General features: G+C 41.5%; 1 protein-coding gene across 1 annotated transcript in view; it reads right to left on the bottom strand.

Annotated features, from left to right (window-relative positions):
* The window catches only part of hlcs (holocarboxylase synthetase (biotin-(proprionyl-CoA-carboxylase (ATP-hydrolysing)) ligase)), a 29,791-nt gene extending 11,154 nt beyond the window's left edge, over window positions 1-18,637 (bottom strand). The window contains exons 1-6 of the mRNA XM_066699485.1: window positions 18,316-18,637; window positions 17,655-17,807; window positions 15,771-15,933; window positions 14,547-15,535; window positions 14,260-14,442; window positions 6,600-6,871 (exon numbers count right to left, since the gene is read on the bottom strand). Coding sequence (XP_066555582.1) covers window positions 6,600-6,871; window positions 14,260-14,442; window positions 14,547-15,535; window positions 15,771-15,933; window positions 17,655-17,807; window positions 18,316-18,567 — 2,012 coding nt within the window. The 5' untranslated portion in view covers window positions 18,568-18,637. The remainder of the gene's footprint in view (window positions 1-6,599; window positions 6,872-14,259; window positions 14,443-14,546; window positions 15,536-15,770; window positions 15,934-17,654; window positions 17,808-18,315) is intronic.
* Window positions 18,638-19,002: the final 365 nt, after the last annotated feature.

The raw sequence follows: 19,002 nt of genomic DNA on the forward strand, positions 1-19,002 counted from the left end.
TGCAAGAAATGGCTACCTAGAAATAATCCCGCTTGAATTCTGTGTAAGAGTTTCCTCGTATCCACACTGTTCAACAGCAACAGCCGAATAAGTTACCAATCCCCCAGCAAAGCCCACCTCAGTGCCTGCACTCGGGATTAAGCACAGAGCACTACTATCAAGAGCTCGGTGGGGCTCTTTTCTTGTGTGTTCTGCCTGTGAGGAAGGACAGGCACCCAAAGGCTGCTAAATGACTTTCCCAGGTGGCCAGGGCTGCTGTCCACACTAACAATAACACAGGACTCGGGGCTTACCAAGTGTGTGCGCTTCAGCTGGGCTGGATTAACGCTCTCAGCAGGGTGGTTGTAGCTGTGCAGTCCAGCGCTGTGGTTTAAAGTTACTATTCTCAACGCTAGTCACCAGCCCCCCGAGTTGTCCAAGTTTGAATCCGTCCAGCAAACCATTAGTTTATTTAAAAACATATATACTACTTTGCTTAGGGTATACATTTCTCTTATTTTCTTTTATACTGTACAATGTTTGCCTTTTTTGTTTTTCAATCCTCGTTAGGTCGATTGTAAAGTCAGCTGGTTTTAAAACCTGGAAGAGTGGAGTTGAGACACCCATGGTTTCGTGTCCCCTGGCAGCCCAGACCCTGCCCCTAGTACCAGCCTGTGAGAGCTCTCCAATCCATTCCCACAATCAACAAAAGGAATCATGGTAACTGCTTTCATTAAGGTAAATATGGGGGCATAAACAAAAAGGTGATATTCATAAATTAAGGAGGGAAAGGGAATCACCATGAATGGAGATCTTGGTGTTACAGGAAAACTAAAAGCTTCCCAATTATTTACTTAATTAAACATGTTAGCACTTATAAAACTCATAATAAATCTCCAAGCTTGAAAAGTAATATGTATATATATTTGTTTCCTAGTATTAGGGCGTCCGCTGACCACAGCCTCTGCAAGACCATTAACACTAGCATAAAGCATAGCACACCACACCTCACTGCTGTCCTGCCACACTGACCCCACTGTAGTGGACAGAAGCAGGAGTAGGAACCTGCAACATACTAGCTCATGGTTATCTGGCAGAGGATCCTTGTCCTGCTGGTAATTGCAACAAGTGGAGAACAAAGACAGACAAAGCAGTGCGTCCACGGATGAAAAGGAAAGCCTCATCTCACAGTAGAAGATCAGACCTTTTAAGTCAAGATACGTCTCTGTTTAGCCAAGCCGAGATGTCCCGTAGTCTCAGCTCAATGGCCTTTGTCACGGCAGCTGAACCCAGAAGGTCACTTATCCATCAGAGGTCAGAGGATAAATGGACACCACCCAAGTCATCTGTATGACAAGTGGATATAAGTGGTTACATAGACCAGTCTGGGAATTTTCTCAGTGCTGGATTAGTCAACCAGTTACCTTGTTGGGGACTCGTATCAAACAAACCTACAAAAGAGGAATTACTTCTAGAAGATCACTACATCCCCTACTAGCTTCCCAAACACTCCTACACCTGCTTTTAAACAAAGACAGTCTCCTGTAATTTTTGATTAAATCTTAAATATATAGCGGTTTCAGAACAGCAGAGATTCTGACTATTTGAATTAGGTGTTGTAGAGATGGTTTGCCATAGACAAATGAGAAGGCATAGCTTCTAAATTCACCAGATTCAACTGCTATCAGATATAGTACCATAAAAATATAGAAAGAGAAAAAAAGACTAGATGCAAAACATTTCAAACAAATACATTTCAATTAAAAAAAAAAAAAACACACCAATAGTCTAATGACAGACATACCATGAAAAATCTGAAATCTAGATGCTGAAGTGCATTTTAAAAGATACTTTAAAAGAACATAATATTGTAAAATGAACAGGATTGATTATTCCGAAAGCTACACTTCTTACCCCATTACTAGCCAGCTGATTTTCATTTCAGCAGGTAATAGTAAAATGTTTCATGCTAACTTTTTTTCCAGCTTAATTTGAGAAAATCACTTGGGCAGCAACAGAACTGCTAAAGCATTGAAATAAATAGTCTGTTTACTGGTTAAACATCCCCACACCAATTTTCGAACAATAATAAAACTGCCCTAATTTATTATGACCATCCTATATATAAACACAAATCAAGACTCTGCCCAGATTAGGCCAGACGTCAATGCTGATTTCAAAAACTGGATTTGCAATTAACACCATAAGCATATTTGTATTGATCATTGGCAGGCAGAAATGTTTTGATCAATAAAAGTAAAACCAATCTGAAAATGTGATTAATTGAGCTAATCCTGTTTCCTAAAAAGCACTGCGAATTATCATTTTCAAGCAGTGCTATTGCAGTGATCAGTGGAAGATGGTTTCCCCCTGAATACAAGGGTATCATGCATTTTCCTTGTCCATGCTGTCCAGGTTGTTGCATATCCCACCAGCAAGACACTATCTCACCAGTACAGTGAGGCTACCGAGGGCTGTAGGACACAGCTACTAAAAACCTTACTCTGTGAAAACAACAGGATCCAATACTGGTCCTATTAAGTAATACTGGCATACAATTGATCTTATAATCCTGTAGGTTTCTGAAATAAATAATCAGTCTGGTCAGTTTACTTTTATAGATCCTCTCAAATAATGCATCTATCTAAGAACCACTTTTACCGTTAAAAGCCAAGATATACATTTAAAAGCTCTGGGTATAAAAATAAATGAATTATGAAAAATAAATGTACAATAAAAATATCCTGAATAAGAAACACATACTTTTTTCTTCTAGTTAGTTGTCTTATTTAGGTGGGTCTTTTGATTGTTTCACAATCCAGATTAACACTTTACATGAAAGTGCCCTGCAGCACCTTTTAGCTCCAGTGTGACCCCAGTTTCAGCTCGTTAGCATGCTGCTCGTTTGAGACGTAAACTTTTACTTTAGAATGCAGAGCCACATGTTGAGAGAATATGAAATGAGGACTTTAGGCATCTGCTTACAATTTGAGATAATTGGAACGAGAGCATGCAAGGTCAATTGGACCAATTATATTTTATGTACAAACCTGCTGCAGCAGTTGTTCACGTTTTTTTTGTTTTTTTTTTTACACGGTTCCTATTTTTTCACAGGAAACAGGACCTAATACCACACTGTGTCAGTTTTGATTGTGGATTCCCTGTCCAAACAAACACTGATTGCCGGTTCCTTATGCGAGACAATTGGCACATTTTTAGTCAAGCACCTTGTTCCGCTGCACTTACAAAAAAGAAAAAAGAAAAAAAAAGTATTATGCAAAGACTTGTAAATACGCCCCTTGAGGATTTAACGCCGAGCAGGTCTGACTGACTCTGAAAATAACGTTTCCCCTGGATCGGCTCCTGGTTTATGCCAAGCAAATTCTCAACACCACACAAAGAATGATTCAGGATAGAAAACTCTGCTAAATAAAATGTTTTATATATATAAAGGGGGGGAATGAAACTACATGAACTGCAAATATATCATTATGGATATATGAAGGATATAAACATGTCTGAGGTAAGAGATTCCACCTCAAAGCTTGAAACATGAACAGCATTTCTGTCCAACTAATGCAGGGCAATACCACTGACTTTTGGTCTCGTACACACAAGAGAAATGTTGCTGGACAACACATTAGGTTTATTATTTTCACACTCTTTATATGACAGCGAGGATAAGAGGATTTCTTTGCTGTGCTTGGGATCTGGCCATTGTTCCAGTCTTCATACAACACTTGTGGTTCCTCACATTCACAATGCAAATGGCCCCAGTACATCATGATGGTAATCCTCATACCTCTCTGGGATCAGAAACAGACTTGGGCTCTCTTCAGCTCACTGTTTTAGAGTGTCTCGAGCCCTCTTCAGGACTCGGGTTGTAACCAAGCTAAAACCCATCCAGTCCTCTGTGAACAGCCTACAGCCCCCTGGCAAAGCACTGCACTCGCACTCTGTTACTGCAGTTTCGTTCTTCCTACATATTTCAAAGCGCATGCATTTATAACAAAAGAATCTTCAACGGAAAAAGGAAAACAAAAGGATCATTAAAAAGACAGCTCTTGTGTTTTAAGTAACGGCTTCACAAACACCACATTGAAGGAAACTGGTGAAAAGAAACTGAAGTGTTCTGGGCGCAAGGATCATGTTTTTCAGAACAGAAAAGGCATCATTAGACAGTTGTGACTGTGTGCACAGCGCCTAAACCCACCTATGCTCTAAGTGCATCTGCAGACACGTGCTAAACCCACAAACTTCAAACAACTACTGGAAATTCAAAACTGGCCTGGCTGGCAGTTAATTGTCCTTAACAAATCTATCCATTTAAAACCACAGGTAACTGTAATCACTTTTTAAGGCAAATCTAAACTAGAATCTTTTTCATATATAAACTCTGCATCTGTGTCTTGTCATTATGAAAATCAGCATGTGTAGTGGTACAGTCAGTAGGCAGCCGCAATAAGAGACTTAGGCGTGAGGCATTGAGATTCCCCCTCTGTCCTGACCTTGTGGGAACACTATCCCCTGTGTAGGCTGCCTGTTATTAGCTGCTTCTAACCAAACAAAGGGCTAATACCCTGGGCAAACAGGCAGGTCCCAGCCCCACACTGCCATTAATACAACCTGTCTTCATCAGAGCACCAACAGAGCTGAATCAAGCATTTTATCACCAGCCACTACCTACTTACCAACCCCCAGATCACAGGCCTTTAATTTCCTCCCCAAACCATCACCATTTCGCACGGTTATGCATATATTCAAATACAGAGACGAACATTAATATCAAAGCTATGTAAAGGCAGCCCATTCTGCAATGAATAGTGGAAACAGAAAGCAACTGTAAAGCCAGGGGTCTATGAGGGCCACAGCTGCGGGTTATTACCGTATTACAGTGGGATATTACAGTCATACAGTGTGAGATCAGAAGGCTGAACAATAATATAAAAAATACACTGCATAGCAACTGTTGCCAGTAATAAATATATATATATATATATATATATATATATATATATATACACACACACACACAAATGTATTCCTAATTGCTGTTCTAAGCCAGTTCAATTATGTCCGTAAATGATTCGGTCTATTTTCACTACCGGTTTTAGGTTATTTTAAGAAAATAAAAAATAAAAAAATTACCGCACTTAAGACAAGGGACTATTATTTTTGCAGCACTTACAGTTGGCAAAAGGGAGTCCTTTACTCTCTTCCTGCTGGGGAAATATCACCATCAGAATAAATGCTTTCTAATAAAGGAAATGATTATTAAAGAGTAGAGGTATGGGTTCTGATTCGACGCCAATGAAAACACAACAGCAAAAAATAAAATACAACCACCCGAAAGGCCTAGCCTCATCGTTTCACCTCTCTGTCTTTTTACTATCCTTGCATACAAAAAAAACACCCCCTGTACACCTTTCCTTACTGTCCCAAAGTCACATGCCTCTGCAATATTATATTACTAAACTTCCAATACCCGGGAATGTGGGAGCTGTACACCGACAAACTGCGTAACAGCACAATTATAATTCTAAAGGGTTGCTACACAAGGTGGGTCAGTACACTCTTCTGTACAGATTGCACTGATCTCTCTCTCTCTCTCTCTCTCTCTCACGAAGGGGGCTGCTGGACTAGAGGGACAGTCACACGGTGCGCTTCCACGCCTTCACCCCAGCTATTAAAGGGTTTATTTAGAAATAGCATCAAATGCCATGTTTCTATTTTCTGCACCTCGTGTGTGTGTGTGTGTGTGTGTGTGTGTGTGTACGTATATATATACATATATACATATATATATATATATATATATATATATATATATATATATATATATATATATATATATAGGCAAAGCTAGAAAAATTACTTACGTCAAGAATAATAACATTTAATCAGAATGTAAAACAGCAATGTAGGACATCTGGAAATTAACCGAATAATCAAGGGATGTGAAATCAAACTGTAGACCTCCTCCCCCCCCCCGTTCTTTCCCCCTTTCGTTAGCTTACAACCCTAATGACAACACTGTCAGTTTCAATCAATTCAGCTCAGGTCCAGAATCCATTTTTCAAACTTTATGACAGCCTTAATAGCTTCCACCTGTTTCTGGGATCCTGCCTGTTGACTGGCAAGTTCCCAGTAAGATGTGGAGATGGAGACAAAGACCTCTATTAGGTGCAGGCTGCTTCTACTGCTGTGAGGTCATTCAGGCATTAAATTAGTTCCAGCCCACTGGACGGCCCCCCTGCATACTGAAGTGGTCTCTCTCTCTACCTCTCTCTCACTGCAGCCAGGCTAGGCTGTGTGCACCTCAGCAGTGTCTGACTACATTATCATTCCAACAACAGAAATAAAAAGAACACAAAAATAGCATATATGGGCCTCGTAATCTCATAGTTCACAAAAAAACAAATCCTATCAGACTTTAATCAGACTCTTCAGAAGTGGGTAAATGAATAAGGCAGTGGTCAAGATAATGCCTTAAGTGTGCACCAGAGTAAACGCAGCCTGCAGCAGGAGTTCAGGAGAAGGAGCAGCCTCAGCTTACTTCCTGCTGAGTATGAGTCTACCCCCTCCCCTGAACCCACACCTGGCAGCGAGAGCTACATTACCCTTCCAGCAGATCCATGGTGGTTGGTGTGACTTCAGCGTAGAGCACAGTGTGGCCCAGTGTGCGAGTCTGCAAGTTGCATGTGTAGGTGTCCAGGCTGAACTGGTCTGACGGGGGCTCTGGGGGCTGTGTGAGCAAGGCCAGGTGCCCCTTTTTCAGCTCCGTTGGGGGTTCAGCAGATGAAACCACTTTCATGGACACAACGGGAGATTTCAGCACACCCTCTCCATCCACACTAGTCCCCAGCCACTTCAAGAACCTGTCCTTGGCATCCTGATTCAAGGAAAGAATAATCAGTAAAGAAAAAGTAAATCACAATCAGTATTGCTACTCCTGTTACTATGCTTTTATTTTAAACAGACTGGTTTGACTCAACACAAATGGAAATTGTCTGGGGTGAGCATTGAAAGGGTTAAACACCCTCCTTTGATCACCTGACCAGCACAGTGAAGAAGCAGTTTCTGCAGGTCTCATAAGCACACAGAAGTGTAGCGATCTGTTCAAGCCAAATGTATTGAGGATAATAAAACTGGCACATAAGAAACAAAACTATTTTTGCAGCATTAAAAGCAGCTTCAGCCACCCAGCCCTCCCAGCCACACTTAAGCATACAATGCAACAAATGTATTTATTTTCAGACTTCCAAAGACAAGCTTAAAAAAAAAAAAAGTCTGAATGATTGATTACCATGTGCTTGATTAGGTCCCATTTCAAACAGTCTTTATGAATAATTAAATGTTTTACAGTTTCTCCTTCAAAGCTCTTGAAACAAAAACAATCATTTTATTTAAATCAAATTCAATTCTGCAGGTATAATTAATTAATAGATTTAAAATATAATCCTGGTGAAACAAAGTTATGTTGTTGTTCGTTCTGCTGAAAACTTAAGATTCCAGATGTACAAGTGATTATTTGTTTTAGTATTGTAGGAAGGGTGAACTAATCTAGTCATGAAGCACATAACTAATAGTTAAAAACATATAAACAATATATAAATATATAAATACTTGGAGGAAGTCAACACATTTTTTCTCTTTTAAATTTTTTTTTTGACTCAGGAACTAAACAACTAAACTGTGAACTAAACAAATATAGCCAGAATGGATTGCCAATGTACATCTGTTTAATGAATATCTGATTTGCAGAAATCACTTATAGGAGCCTCTAACGTTTGCTTATGGTAAACCACATTTTCAATGGTTGAAATTTACACAGCACAATCTCAGCACAGTGCCCTGTGCCTATTGCCAGCGTTAGCATTTATGCTGAGATTTCATCATATAAAGTGAGCACTGTGTCCATACAAATAAAAAGATAAGGATCCTTTATCACAGATAAGAGCTAGACTGTGCTGCAGGAATCCAAACACAAAACATTAACAGTCGGACACCATAATCAAGTTTTTTGTGGTTCACAGTTCAGTGGAACAGGTGCCAGTTCCAGTCCCTGTGATCAATCTAGATTATCCTCCAGAGTAGTACTAGACGCCACAACAATTGCTGAACAAACACTAGGATACGTTGCGCTCCGACAGTGCTACTTTCAGGGCTGGTTTCACAGTCCCAAATTGGCACGAGTCATGGACTATTAAAGGTTATTATAGGTAGAGTAGTCCTAAGGCTGGTGCTAATCAAAGTCTTTGAAAGAGCATCTTCACTCCATTACCGAATTCATGCCTCTTCAGCAAGACCTTGGGTATTTCCAGAGCGATTCTTACAGGTGCTACCAGATCGCTTATTGCTCATATGCTGTACAGTGCTGCTTTTGGATAGAAATCAGAGAGAACTTAATTTATATCATATACATATTAAAGCCTATTTTTGAAATTCCCCACCCAAGAAAAAGCAATTTGCTCAGAGAAGGTTACACGAGTGAAAAATAAAACAAATTGACATTTGTGGGGCAACGTACAGGACACTGATTAAACTTCTGCTGTGAAATTAATGTTCGAAATGTTTACATAGGAGATTGAGTAATTTTTTCTTGAAGTTTGCACAAGTTGGTAGGTGTTATACAGCAAACAACCACCTTTTAAACTCGATTCCCGACTCCTCAATATTTATAAAGTAAATAAGCACAAATAGGCTGAATCAATCATTTTATCATAACAGCTGGTCCAGGGAAAAAACCTTCCACAATGTTATGTTCTCTGATGGGGATAGAAGAGCCCAAAGAAGGCAAAAGATTGTTAATTAGGTCTGAGGGAATATTATTTTCTAAGGAGGTCCTGTAAGTGAATTCACCATCACAAGGGGGCGAATCCTTTTCTAAAAGCAACCATGTGTTTTGAGTGTCCTGATGACTCTCCAGTCAACCCCTGTGTCTGTTTCCTGAAGTACTCTACAGAAGCCTTGCCGTGGACAAACACGATGAATCATATCTGTTTGTTTAACTCGCCTCCCCCCTCTGGCGGCATCTACCACACCATAGCCCAGCGGCTCCACAGAAAGTGCTTTATTTAACCTTCGCACTGGAGAGAAGTTGCCTAAAGGGATGCTTTTTGAATTAATAACATCATTAGACAACAGCAAGTCCATCACAGCTTCTGACTCCTAGCCCCACCAGAGAGCACCTAGCTGGCATATTTCCATCGTTTGGAAAGAAAAGAAGAAAAAAAAAAAAAATCACAGAGTGAAGTAAGAAAATGAAATCGGCTTCTTAACGAAAGCCTTGGAATGAGGAGCACCAGAATGAGAGACAATGGCAAAAACTCTCCCTTGGCGGCTGCTGGAAATATTTCACATTGTATTTCTCCTGCGTTCAGGGAGCCGAGCCGGAGAAAACACACCTTCGCGGTCACATGCTTTACATCTTCAGCCGAGCTAAACAGGGAAACCAACAATACTAAAAATAACAACTGGGCCTTGGAAAATGAAAAATGTTTCATCTGGGAGAAAAAACAGCCTCGTTTGTTGTGCAGTGAGCCCTTATTTTCCTGGGCAACATTTTAAACATCGCGAACGGAAGGTTTCAATAATATTGGAGGAGGCCTTTTCTCGTGTGTTTGTTTTATTCTGTAGGTCATAAAAACAGGCCCTTTTCCACTGTTCCCACTCTGCTTTAGGAAACCTGTAACAGGGGCATAAATGCTTACAGGAGAGCACTTCTTAGTCTTTTCTTCAGATGAGGGGGAAGGGGGAGAGAGAGGAAGAAAAAAAAAAAACCTTTTCAGTCACCATCTGGTACCCAAACTGTGTGATTAGCACCCATGAACATAGATGATAGCGTAATTAGTGAAAATCCATATTAGGGGATGGGGTGATAGTTAATCAATTAGAATCGCTTATCAGCATGCTTCAGTTATCTGCTTTGTGCCCATTACAACGCAGTAATTAGTGTGTGTGTGTGTGTGTGTGTGTGTGTGTATGTGTGGGTGTGTGCGCGTGTGTGTGTGTGTGTGTGTGGATGGGGGGGTGCGGACAGATCAGCCTCCAGAGACTAATTCAGCTCCTATTTACGAGCTCCCCGTCCCCCTGCTTTTTCACAATCCGGGGAAGAGGACACTGAATAGGTTCTGTCAAACCACAGCACAAGCGCGAGACAAAAGAGTCGGCCGCCACAGCCCTTTCTTCTTCTCAAACTTCATATTGGTTTTATTTTTATTCAGAAGAGCAGCAGAATACTAAAGAAGCTCAGTACATATCCGAGGGTAAAAGATACAGGTTTGATCTGACATGGGGAGAGCCAGCAGGAAAAGAAACAGAGAAGTGTGTCACAGATATTTATTCCTTTCCTGACATATTATGCTTGTTATGGGACTTCATAATTTTATGTTGTAAAATTATGTTGCAGCTCCAAAATTTGGATTATTCCCATTTACAAAATTAAGGAGAAACAAAAACGTATTTTTATTGGACAGATGAGTGGAAAATTTATTTCCAGTGATGAGGACTCTCACTTCCTGACTTTAGAGATACAAACACAACAATTTAAATCATTAATGGCAACTAAGGTGATTTTGTTTCCCCTTCTAAGAAGTGGTGTGAGGCGTCACTCGCCCCGGATGAGAGTAATGTTTTCTAGATGAATTAAGCCTTGTGCATTTCCCTCTTAGCCCTGCAAGTTCTCCAAAGTCACGGGAACTCTGACTCGTTGCAGACAAACTTTCTTCTCTTGAGGTCCAGTAAGGTGCACAGAGCTCTACTATTTGCCTCTCTGTGCAATTTAAAAAACAATCTGGAAGCAATCTCACAGGCAGCTGCTCTCATCATCAAAATGTTTGTTGTAACAAAGTGGCTGGGCCAGAGGTTAGATGTCAACCTGAACTCAAAACAAACCTAATAATAATAATAATACAGTTTGGCTTTGGGAAACACTATCTTTTTGTGTCGGAGTGAAAGGCCAGCAGGGCCAAGTGGATATATAAATGAGTAACTTAACTTGTCAAAGTCATTCACGTGCCGTATCAAAAATTATCTCGAAACAGGCGATGAGTAGTGCATCCTCGACGTGCAACTTCCAGGGTAATCTCCTATTAACTGATTTTAAAAGTTCTCTCATTACCTCACGCTCAATTACATATATATATACACACACAAGCATATATATATATATATATATATATATATATATATGTATATATAGATAGATAGATAGATAGATACATAAACACACACACACATATATATATATATATATAAATATACACGCATATAAGCGGCAGTATGGATTAATGCTTAAGGCTCTGGATTCATGGGCTCAATCTCAGGCAGGGTACACGGCGCTTTACCTAGATTTATCAAGTAAAAAATAAAAAACTGCCATAAAAATGTAATTGTACGTAAAAAAAATATATATTATATATATATAGTAAGAATTGTTAGTCACTTTGGATAAGGGCATCTGCCAACATTGATAATATAAGCACACGTGTAAAATTAAACAGATTGATTTGTGTGCTTAACGTTAAATGTAAATTCAAATCCAAAGATCACCAGCAACACACTCACAAAAAACTTCTTACACTATTACACTTTGGTTTCCAACAAGCTTGTGGCCTCTAACAAGCTTCTACTTTCCCAATCTCTATTTCTATCTCACACTGATTGCCCTACTTAAAATTTTGAATAAATTACACAGTGAATTTTAAGTTGCCTGTTATTATCTTTGGAAAACGAACACTTTACCTAAATGCTAATCCAAAACATGCATTATAAATTGGCTCTTGAGTCAGGACAGCAGCTAATACGGTGCAGGAAATGAACTGTAGAAGGAGGCTGCCACCTAGTGGGTCTGCTTATACTCCAGATGAACACTACTAGTTTTCTATTTTTAGTTAAAAAGATCATGTGGTTTTTGTAGGATCAACCTGTAAAATTTTAAAGGAAGTAAAGCCTTAATTTTTCCTCAGCCAAACAAACTCTTGATTAAATGTTCCTGATGAGAGTTTACAAGTCCTTTTTTTCATCATTAAATGAACAACCATTGGCCTCTCAACTGCTCTGACCTGTAACTCCACACCAAACTGCTCTGTGAACATGCAGCGAGAGCAAATCACATCCCATAGATTATGATGCAGCTGCAGGTTGAGTGATGGTGGCTGATGTGGTCCAGTTATTTGTGATCTCTACCTCTACACTCCTTCACAGCCTCATACAGGTGTAGTGGAAATTATTCAAACCCTTTATGTGAAACTGTGATTCGTTCGGTTTAATACATTCTTATAATTAAATTATACCTTATAAATTATGTCTTTCCAGAGTTTGTAGAAAGTGAAAGAAAGAATAAGACGGTTTCAAATGAATACTACGCTGCGGAAGAAAAAACAACATACTAACTTTTGAAAGAAAAGAACACCACTAATAAATTTAATGAAACAGCAGCTCAGAAACTGATGAACACTTTGCAAATTCTCAGCATAGCTTTGCAGTCTATATCACAGGCAGCAGGGCCATTTGAATATCAATACCCGGGGCCTCACACAGACACAATGGAGGAATTACCCCATGCCTGCCAGGCCCCAACTGACATCCACACTAGCTGATAATGCCGCCAGACAAACCATTCTCTCTTACTATTCACTGCTTGATTTTACAACACTGCTCATAATTGTCCACCCAAATATTTATCATGGCAACCAACTAGAGAACTAGTGCAGGCATGTTACACACATGGTAACCATTTGTACGCTTAATATATGCAAATATGTGTCCAAGATACGCAAAAGCTTGCAAGGCTTATATGTCCAGAAGGCCCGGTGGAACATGTCTGACCAGTATTAAATGAAAAGACAAACAGTGCTGTTAAAATATCCTTTGATCACAAAAACAATGAAGTGGTGAAAATAAACCATGGAATGCAGTTTCTTAAAAAAAGAAAAGAAAAAGGATTTAAATAAATAAAAAAATCAAACATGTTAAGTACTCTGAACTGTTTTCTTTTTTTTGAGCTGGTGGGGAGGGGGGGGGCTGTAGCCACTCCTCACTTTTCTGCCTTTAAATCCTTTTATAAAATAATCAAAAAGGACAGATCAGAGCACAGCCAAAACGACTTAAAAAACAAATCCTGAAATGTATTTAGGCACGTGTATCTTCCACCCCTCAAAAACAGCTTACTTGGCAATCCCTTCAAAGGCTATAGATTCTCAATGGTATTCTCAATTGGATTTTGTTTTTAAGTTTTAGGTTAATTACGGGCAGGTAACCTACTAATGTAATACAAGAGGTTATAGTAAAAAGTCCAATCTGTCTGCACTGCAATACAGATTCTGATTTAGGTGTGAAGTTAATCGATTTTGATACCTTTATGAATTTAGGTAGGTACAGTGAGGGAAAAAAGTATTTGATCCCCTGCTGATTTTGTACGTTTGCCCACTGATAAAGAAATGATCAGTCTATAATTTTAATGGTAGGTGTATTTTAACAGTGAGAGACAGAATAACAAAAAAAATCCAGAAAAAAGCATTTCAAAAAAGTTATAAATTGATTTGCATGTTAATGAGGGAAATAAGTATTTGATCCCCTATCAATCAGCAAGATTTCTGGCTCCCAGGTGTCTTTTATACAGGTAACGAGCTGAGATTAGGAGCACTCTCTTAAAGGGAGTGCTCCTAATCTCAGCTCGTTACCTGTATGAAAGACACCTGTCCACAGAAGCAATCAATCAATCAGATTCCAAACTCTCCACCATGGCCAAGACCAAAGAGCTGTCCAAGGAGGTCAGGGACAAGACTGTAGACCTACAGAAACGTCTGACCTCTGTGATTGCCAACAAGGGTTTTGCCACCAAGTACTAAGTCGAAGGGATCAAATACTTATTTCCCTCCTTAACATGCAAATCAATTTATAACTTTTTTGAAATGCATTTTTCTGGATTTTTTGTTGTTATTCTGTCTCTCACTGTTAAAATACACCTACCATTAAAATTATAGACTGATCATTTCTTTGTCAGTGGGCAAACGTACAAAATCAGCAGGGGATCAAATACTTTTTTCCCTCACTGTATATTACCATTCAACTCATAAAATAAAGCACACCAATCTTTTTTAATTGTGTCAGGAACTTATTCAACAAACAAATGAGATGTTTATGCTTTTTTATTTATTTATTTTTCTCATGAGTGACGTCTGTGGCACCCCTGTTCATGCCCGATGTTTATGACACAGCACACTGACCCAGCAACACTGCATTAAACACTGTAGTCCAGGAGGAACGGCTGCCTACCTGAGAAGTGGAGAGGAGGTACAGGGGGCTGGGAGGGGGCACCTGGCTGAGTTCACAGCTCAGTCCCAGGGAGCTCAGGATCTCCGACAGCACCTCGTAGCGCAGGGCGTTGCTCATCTTCAGCTTATCGAAATCCTCAGGGCCCTGCACGTCTTCCGAGTCGGGCTGGGTCTCCAAACGAGCCTGCGTCACACAGAGGTAGAGAGAGAGGGGAGTTAGAGGCACAAGCCTTTTAACAATCATTTGGTCTTTACACTAGCTTGGGTGAGATAGACTGGAGCTCCAACCTGGCACAGGATTGCCTCTCCCCCGCGCTCTCCATGCAGAAGCCTGACGATCATGGGGTCTTTGTCGGGTCCCGTCAGCTGCCCCCACACCTCGCTCTCGCTCTGAGCAGTCGGCTCCCTCACAAACACCCCCCCGCTGGTCAGCACGGTAAGCTCCAGCTCAGTGTCATCCGCCTTGGTGAAGCTGAGCCGGTGGATGCGGTTCCTCAAGGAGTCCTTGGGGATGATGCTCAGGCTTCCGAAGCAGAAGGAGGAGGAGAGCCCGAGGATGCGGCCTCCCAGGGAGAGGTACGATAGGAAGCGCTGGCTGAAGTCAGAGGTCAGGGGCTCCTCCGAGGCCAGGACCAGCAGCACTGCATTCTCCAGCCAGGGCTGACTCAGGACCTGCTCTTGGCGCAGAGGGTACACCACGTAGCTGTCCATGTCAATGCACTCTGTGAGCAGGGCCCTCACCTGCTGGTACCTGCCCTGAGCCTGGGCTGACTCTTGGCCCGTATACACCAGCACATTGGGGGGCTTCCCTCTGAAATTGACCCTCCTGCTCTGGCCCAGGAAGCTCTCAACCTCCTCGCCGGCCGAGCCTGTGTAGTCGTCGGGCAGGTCGGGGATGTTCTCTGCAGAGGCGAACTTCACAGACTCGATGGTGCTGCTCTCCAGCTCCAGGCACTCGTGGCAGCTGGAGAGGTGAAGATGGTGCCCCTCCTTGTGGTGGTCCTTAGTAGCATCTGTTTCCTGCTTCTCCTTCTCTTTCTCCTGACCCTGCTCCCTTGTTCCCTCCTTCTCTCCAGTCTCTGAGCTCCGCTGGCCTTCAGGCTCCGGACTAGCCTGCCACCGCACACCGCCTGCTCTCTGCCCTGAGGACTGCGCTACCGGAAAGCCACATATCTCTTTTCCAGGCGTTTCAGTCTCTGAAGTTAATTCTGTTGGATTCTTCTTGTCCATCTGTCTTTCAGCAAGTTCCTTAAGAGCAGATTCTCTGAGTGACACCGCTGAAGGAGTATAATTAAAAAAGCTAATTAACACAATGTGATATATAAGCCAGAAAAATAAGCAAATTGCTTTATTGCTGATGTTTGACTCTTACAACAGCCTCACTACAAAGGCCAGAGGTGTATAAGAAATCAACCATCTCAATCATGCAGAGTAAACTAATTTGCCCTGTTAAAACACTACCTTATATACGGAAAACCAGACCACTGGAGACCTTGTAATTTGTCTACTCACAGACTATTTTCTCAGGGACCATCCCATTGTCCATCTGTAATGTGTCCTCCATGAAGGCCACACCCAGCCTACTGAAATTATCCAAACTGGCCTCCGCAACGGCCTTGAATGGCTGGCCGGGGCTGCAGGCCAGAGGCAAGCAATAATCTGACCACTTGAGGATCTGGAAAACAAAACCAATCAATACTGCTCTTATTGTCCATGGACGAAAGAACTCCAGTCTGTGCTGGGAATCACCTGATCACATCCCTGAAACTTTAGCCGATGAGGTTCACTGGTTTAATAAATAAAGTGGAGAGATATAATTTCCCACATGATTTTAATGGAAAATTATGACAATTTTTTCCGTTTCAAACCTTGAACTTCACTCAACAACCTGAAAGCTGAATCACGGCTACTCCATTTACCCAGAATGCCCTGCATTATGTAATTCAGGTCATTCTAAAATGGAAATCGTTAGAAGCTATCTTGAGAGTTTCTGTCAGTGAGTGAACACTGATCACAGTGTTTGTTTTAAGTTAGAGGATTGTAAGGACCCTAGACAGGCCAGTCCCCCGTTTCCTGTCCTTCTATAACCACTAGGCCCCTCCTTGTGACATGAGGGCATGAAGATCAGCCTTTCAAAAAGCTTCCTGAGTGACAGGATGCTAGCTCTCGGATATGATATGCTTCTCCTTTAAGCATGACTTCCCAGAAATATGCCAAAAGCGCTCTCTTTTCAAAGGCTTTCAATGGTTGGAGGCACAGGGCTGACATTGAACAGGTCTTCATAATCCAAGATGGCCACACCCAGCCTCCAAAGACAAAAGAAAAAAAAATTCCCGAGCTACTGGTTGGCTGGTCGTCCCAAGGGCTCCTGCGATGAGACAATGCAGCTCAGCTCGGGTTTCTGGCTGCAGGAGACAGCTTTCAAAATAAGTGCATCCTCCGTGGCCGAGACTTTGGGAAAAAAAAAAAAAAAAAAAACTCCAACTGTCTCTGGCTGGAGGCTGGTGGGATAGTGGGGGGATTAGTTAGCCTTATCAGAGCTGAAGTATGTAGGGGACAAGCTGCAGGTTAAAGCAGCAGAGACAGATAAACAAGAGGGCTGTTGGCTGATATTATTTTTCTCTCTGAGTTGGTATGTGTGGAAAAGAAGCAGATTTCTCCAACTCGGCAGAAGGATCAAAGGCAGAAGTGAGATGAGCTGCTTCCTGATTGATCAGCAGTAGCAAGAGGCTGCTATCTGACCCAGCTGACAGAGGAGTCCATCGACTGTCTTATCAGGAATCGATATGCAGAGTTACCATAGACTATCCAGGCCTGTGTACATGTCCAGCTTCCTCTTAAGAAGCCACCATGAGAATACAGCCATATTGGATGGATGGCATATGATTAAAACTACAATTTATCCATATGCTTCACGTAAGCCACCTGACCATGTTAATAAAATGGAAACCTCAAGATGGAAACAATGCCTCTAATAATAATACAATATATGTATCGGGAAACAGATAAGGGGTGCTAAACTAACTTCTGGGGACAAATTATAGAAATGTTCCTTAGATACAAATTCTAGACCTAAAATAAATACTTCCCTGGTTCATTATTTATCCTTTACAAAACTGATGTTCAGTGCACTGCGTTTGAAAATATTTTTTCCTACTACCCTGGGATCTTGGGGAGTGTGTATATCTGCATGCCGTTGTGCTGATTGATATTAATCGCATATACTCCTTGTAAGTATGTCTCAAACTTATTTCTCATTCAGTGCACAGAGTGGTATCAAGTAGTTCAGTTAGCTTGAGTTTTGTTGGTATGGTGCCTTACATCTCTTCCTCTCGGCAATATTGAACAGCTATCAGTTAGCCTGGTTAAGGTAGAACAATAATAATAACAACAAACTTTTTTGCTGGGTGGGGGCAATGGGTTTAAAGCGGCCTCTTGTCCGTGAGCAGCCTCAATTACAAACGCAATGATCTCTGCTCTTGCGCCGGGGTCCAAGGAAACCAGAGGGGAGCCCAACAGCAGGGTCCACTTGCTGAGATCGTCACAGACCTGCAAATACAAAACAGGGTTTCTAAGAGATACTTCTCATTTATGCAGTGATTCAAATAATAAAAAACACACATCTTTCCCCCACATCAGAAAGGGGTATGTGCACAATTGTGGTGGGTGGCATATTTTTTTCTAAAGGGTGAACTTCATATAACTTGTTTACTATTTGTAACCACTTGACTAATATCCATATACACATGTGGTTTTATTAAACTGTTCATATGCGGATATTCAGCCGTTCAAGTGAGCCGTTAAAATAACTTGCACAACACTTGAGTGTATGCAAAGCACTCTCTTATTACACTACACCTTGTTGCAGAAAACCTCATACAAACAATTGAACTTAAAGTGAAAATGACAACAGATGGGCCATACTTTCAGTTTCTGTAGGACAGGTAAGTTAACCTTGTGTCAATGACGCTGAATTAGACCTGAGAGTCAGTCATCGCGTACAGGCCTGGCGACAGCATGGCCTCTGACAGCACAGCACCGCGTTACAGTAAATCACCTGCGGCTCGGACGTGTAAAAGACCCTGCTGCCCAGCTTCAGACAGACCCTGTCGTCGGGCACGGAAGCACTGTGCTTATTGCGACTTTGCTCGCCGCTCAGTTGCCTTTTCTCAAGCTGTCCTTGTTTCAAAACGCAAAACGTGAAGCTGCTGCTGCCGTCGTACAGCCGGCGCACGGCCCTCCGGATCACCACTGTGTAGCACCGCTGATATCGCACCCACAGGTACACGTAGCACAGCGTTATTAACATCGTTCATCACACCGGAGCCTGACGGGAGCCAGCGCGGCCGCCCGCTTCCTGCTTGTTTTTGCGTCACTCCCCGCCACGCCCCCTTCCACCGTCAGCACGCCGGCCGGAGCGTGGTGACGTAGCGAACCAGCTACATGCGCATGCTCTGTGCCGACAGCAGAGGGCGTAAAACAGTAAACTAGAATTTAAAGTATCTATATTTTGTGTGCTTGTGACCTTTTGCATAGATTATTATTGACATATTTATTACTGCATATAGCACTACGCTGGTTAGTATCAGTGATAGTCTGTAGATTAGTCAAGTAGTTACTATGTAACAGTAAGGAGATTAGTAGCAGTGATGTAACCAGCACGTATGTTATACTTCACTGTATAATGGACTGTGTAACATACTTGTTTGTTACATCTGCACACAAGTTATAATACACTAATATG

Source organism: Amia ocellicauda, chromosome 3 (genome assembly GCF_036373705.1).
Source record: "Amia ocellicauda isolate fAmiCal2 chromosome 3, fAmiCal2.hap1, whole genome shotgun sequence".
NCBI lineage: Eukaryota > Metazoa > Chordata > Actinopteri > Amiiformes > Amiidae > Amia > Amia ocellicauda.